This window comes from Eimeria mitis, genomic scaffold, assembly GCF_000499745.2.
Source record: "Eimeria mitis Houghton genomic scaffold, Emh_scaff2313, whole genome shotgun sequence".
NCBI classification, from domain to species: Eukaryota; Apicomplexa; class Conoidasida; order Eucoccidiorida; family Eimeriidae; genus Eimeria; species Eimeria mitis.
The window spans coordinates 3,527-5,746 of NW_013570645.1; the positions used below are offsets into that span (position 1 = coordinate 3,527).

Below are 2,220 nucleotides of genomic sequence, written 5' to 3' on the forward strand. Positions count from 1 at the left end.
GGCTTTCTTCTCGGTGTCGCCTAGATCTTGCTCTGACACCCAAAGCTGCGCCTCGTGCGAACTTCAGGATCTCGGGAACACTCAGCTACAGAGAGATGGGGGGGCGCACCGAACGGCGGCAACTCCGCGCACTCTTCATAACACCCGCACAGCAGGGAAGCCTCAAGGCAGCCCTCAAAGCCGTCCAAAGATAGTGAGGATCCGCAGGGGAAAGAAACCGAGGCAGCAACTGCATCAACCACAGCAGCGACAACAGCAGCGACAACAGCACTATACGCCGCAACAGCAACAGCAACAGTACCGTGCACATCAACAGCTGCAGCAACAGTACCATATGCGGCAGTACCAGCGGCAACAGCGTAATGCGCAGCAGCACCAGCTGCAACAGTACCCTATGCTGCATCAGCGTCAACAGCAGCACCCGCGGCAGCAACAGCCATTGCCACCCCGTCTGCAAGCGCACCTGCACGATACCCAGGTAACTGAAGGCTTATCCGATCGAAATTTTTTCTTTTTTTTAGCTTTAAATTTCAGGATGGACCCCCCAAACAGATACCTAAGGGGGGGAAAAAACTTTTGTAAGGGTACAGAAGCCGCCTAGGAGGGGGCCAAATGCAGCCAATTACCCACATATACGAAAGAGGTGTATCGAACGAGAAGCTGTTAGTAATATTTAGGAGGAGCTACCCCGGCAGTAATTAACAAAACCTGCACGGGGTATAAAGCCACGACAAATCCAGGTATGCAGCCTCGCCCATTCTGCAGATGATTCTGAAAGCAGTACAAAAATATTACTATCGATTCAGCTCTTTGTATCGAGTTGAAATGGGACAAATCATTGCATTGGAGCGTCAAGAACGGGCTGAAAGCACGCGGCGTGTAGATGCCAGTGAAATCCCTACTGCTCCAGGCTCTCTATAACTGGTAGAAGAGAATGAGAATGCGGCTCATATTTGCTGCCAGCACCACTAGCAAGAGCTGCTGTAACAGCAGTGGCATGCCACAACCGCTGGGTTTGTATCGTTATGCTTTTGGCGAAGCATAAAAGGGAATCTTTTGCAGCTTGCTGCTTCTAATCCCTGAATATGTGAAGCCACACCAAATTAGAGGGTGACATACGACAGACGAAAACAAATTTTGTTATGGAGACCCTTGCGGGCACGTTACCGGGATAAACTCGCCTTCGGTGCTTCTGTGGTATCTTTCGCAGCACTAGGCTCTAGAGAGATCTAAATGCAGAGACAAGTTTCCTACAGTACATTGGCATCTGTGCCGTGCTTTTAGTCGCATAGAGAAATGCCTAAGATACGTCGATATCACTCTGAAGTTTCTTCAGCTCTCTATACATCTCTATCTATTTCTCCTTTCACTGCAGAATCTTATCCAGGAGTTCAACTTTTCTGGAAATCTCAGCGTCATGCTCTCCCGCTAGACTTTTCGCTTGTCTACCACCAATCGTTACTCACAACGGGTTGGTAACATGTCTGGTGTATACCCACGTGCTGTCGTTCAGATGCTGAACACTTTATGAAGTTCACGAAAATAAAGCTGCTGGTGTGGTTGCTAGCATTCAGCAATACATGTACAGACACATACAGACTCTCTCCTCATGCCAGCCAGCGGTCGGGCCTCCGGTGGGGGGGTTTGGCTGTACAGTTCAAATGAGAGTTGCCTCTCGTCTTTTATTGTCTTTCTCTATAAACCCTTTTAATTCTATAAAGATGTTTATATGGGAATAATAAACAGCCACATAATTTCCCCTATCCACCGAAACTCTGCCGCACGTGATGCCGAGGACCTCATCGCGCATGCTTCGCCTAGGCCACTGGCATGCATCAGCCCAGTCGCTGCATTAGAGTTGATTCTCTTGCTTATCCTCTCAATGTGTTGAGGAAAAATATATTTAAATAGAAAACAACAAAAAACAATGAACGGAAATGGCGGAAGAAGGCAGTAACCCAACCCCTCAGGTGCAGAGGGTGAGTGACGCCTTCTTAGGGAGCCGATACACAGCGGACTTCTTTGCAGCTTTACGTCCTCCTAAACTGCAGTTGAATGTTTCCAAGCATACATGGCAGCAGCAGCAGCAGCAGCAGCAACAGCAACAGCAGCAACAACAGCAGCAGCAACCCGCTGAACTTGCTGCGCCTGAGTTGTTCCGTAGTCGCCGTTGGCTGGGCAACAATGACCTCCGCTGGCAGCAGCAGCAAGTAACAGAGT

General features: G+C 49.2%; 1 protein-coding gene across 1 annotated transcript in view; it reads left to right on the forward strand.

Annotated features, from left to right (window-relative positions):
* Positions 1–2,220, forward strand: part of EMH_0051930 (uncharacterized protein) — a gene marked incomplete at both ends in the record, with an annotated part of 7,645 nt that overhangs the window by 3,170 nt on the left and 2,255 nt on the right. The window contains 2 exon segments of the mRNA XM_013496815.1: positions 68–478; positions 2,052–2,210. Of these exon segments, the coding sequence (XP_013352269.1) occupies positions 68–478; positions 2,052–2,210 (570 nt within the window).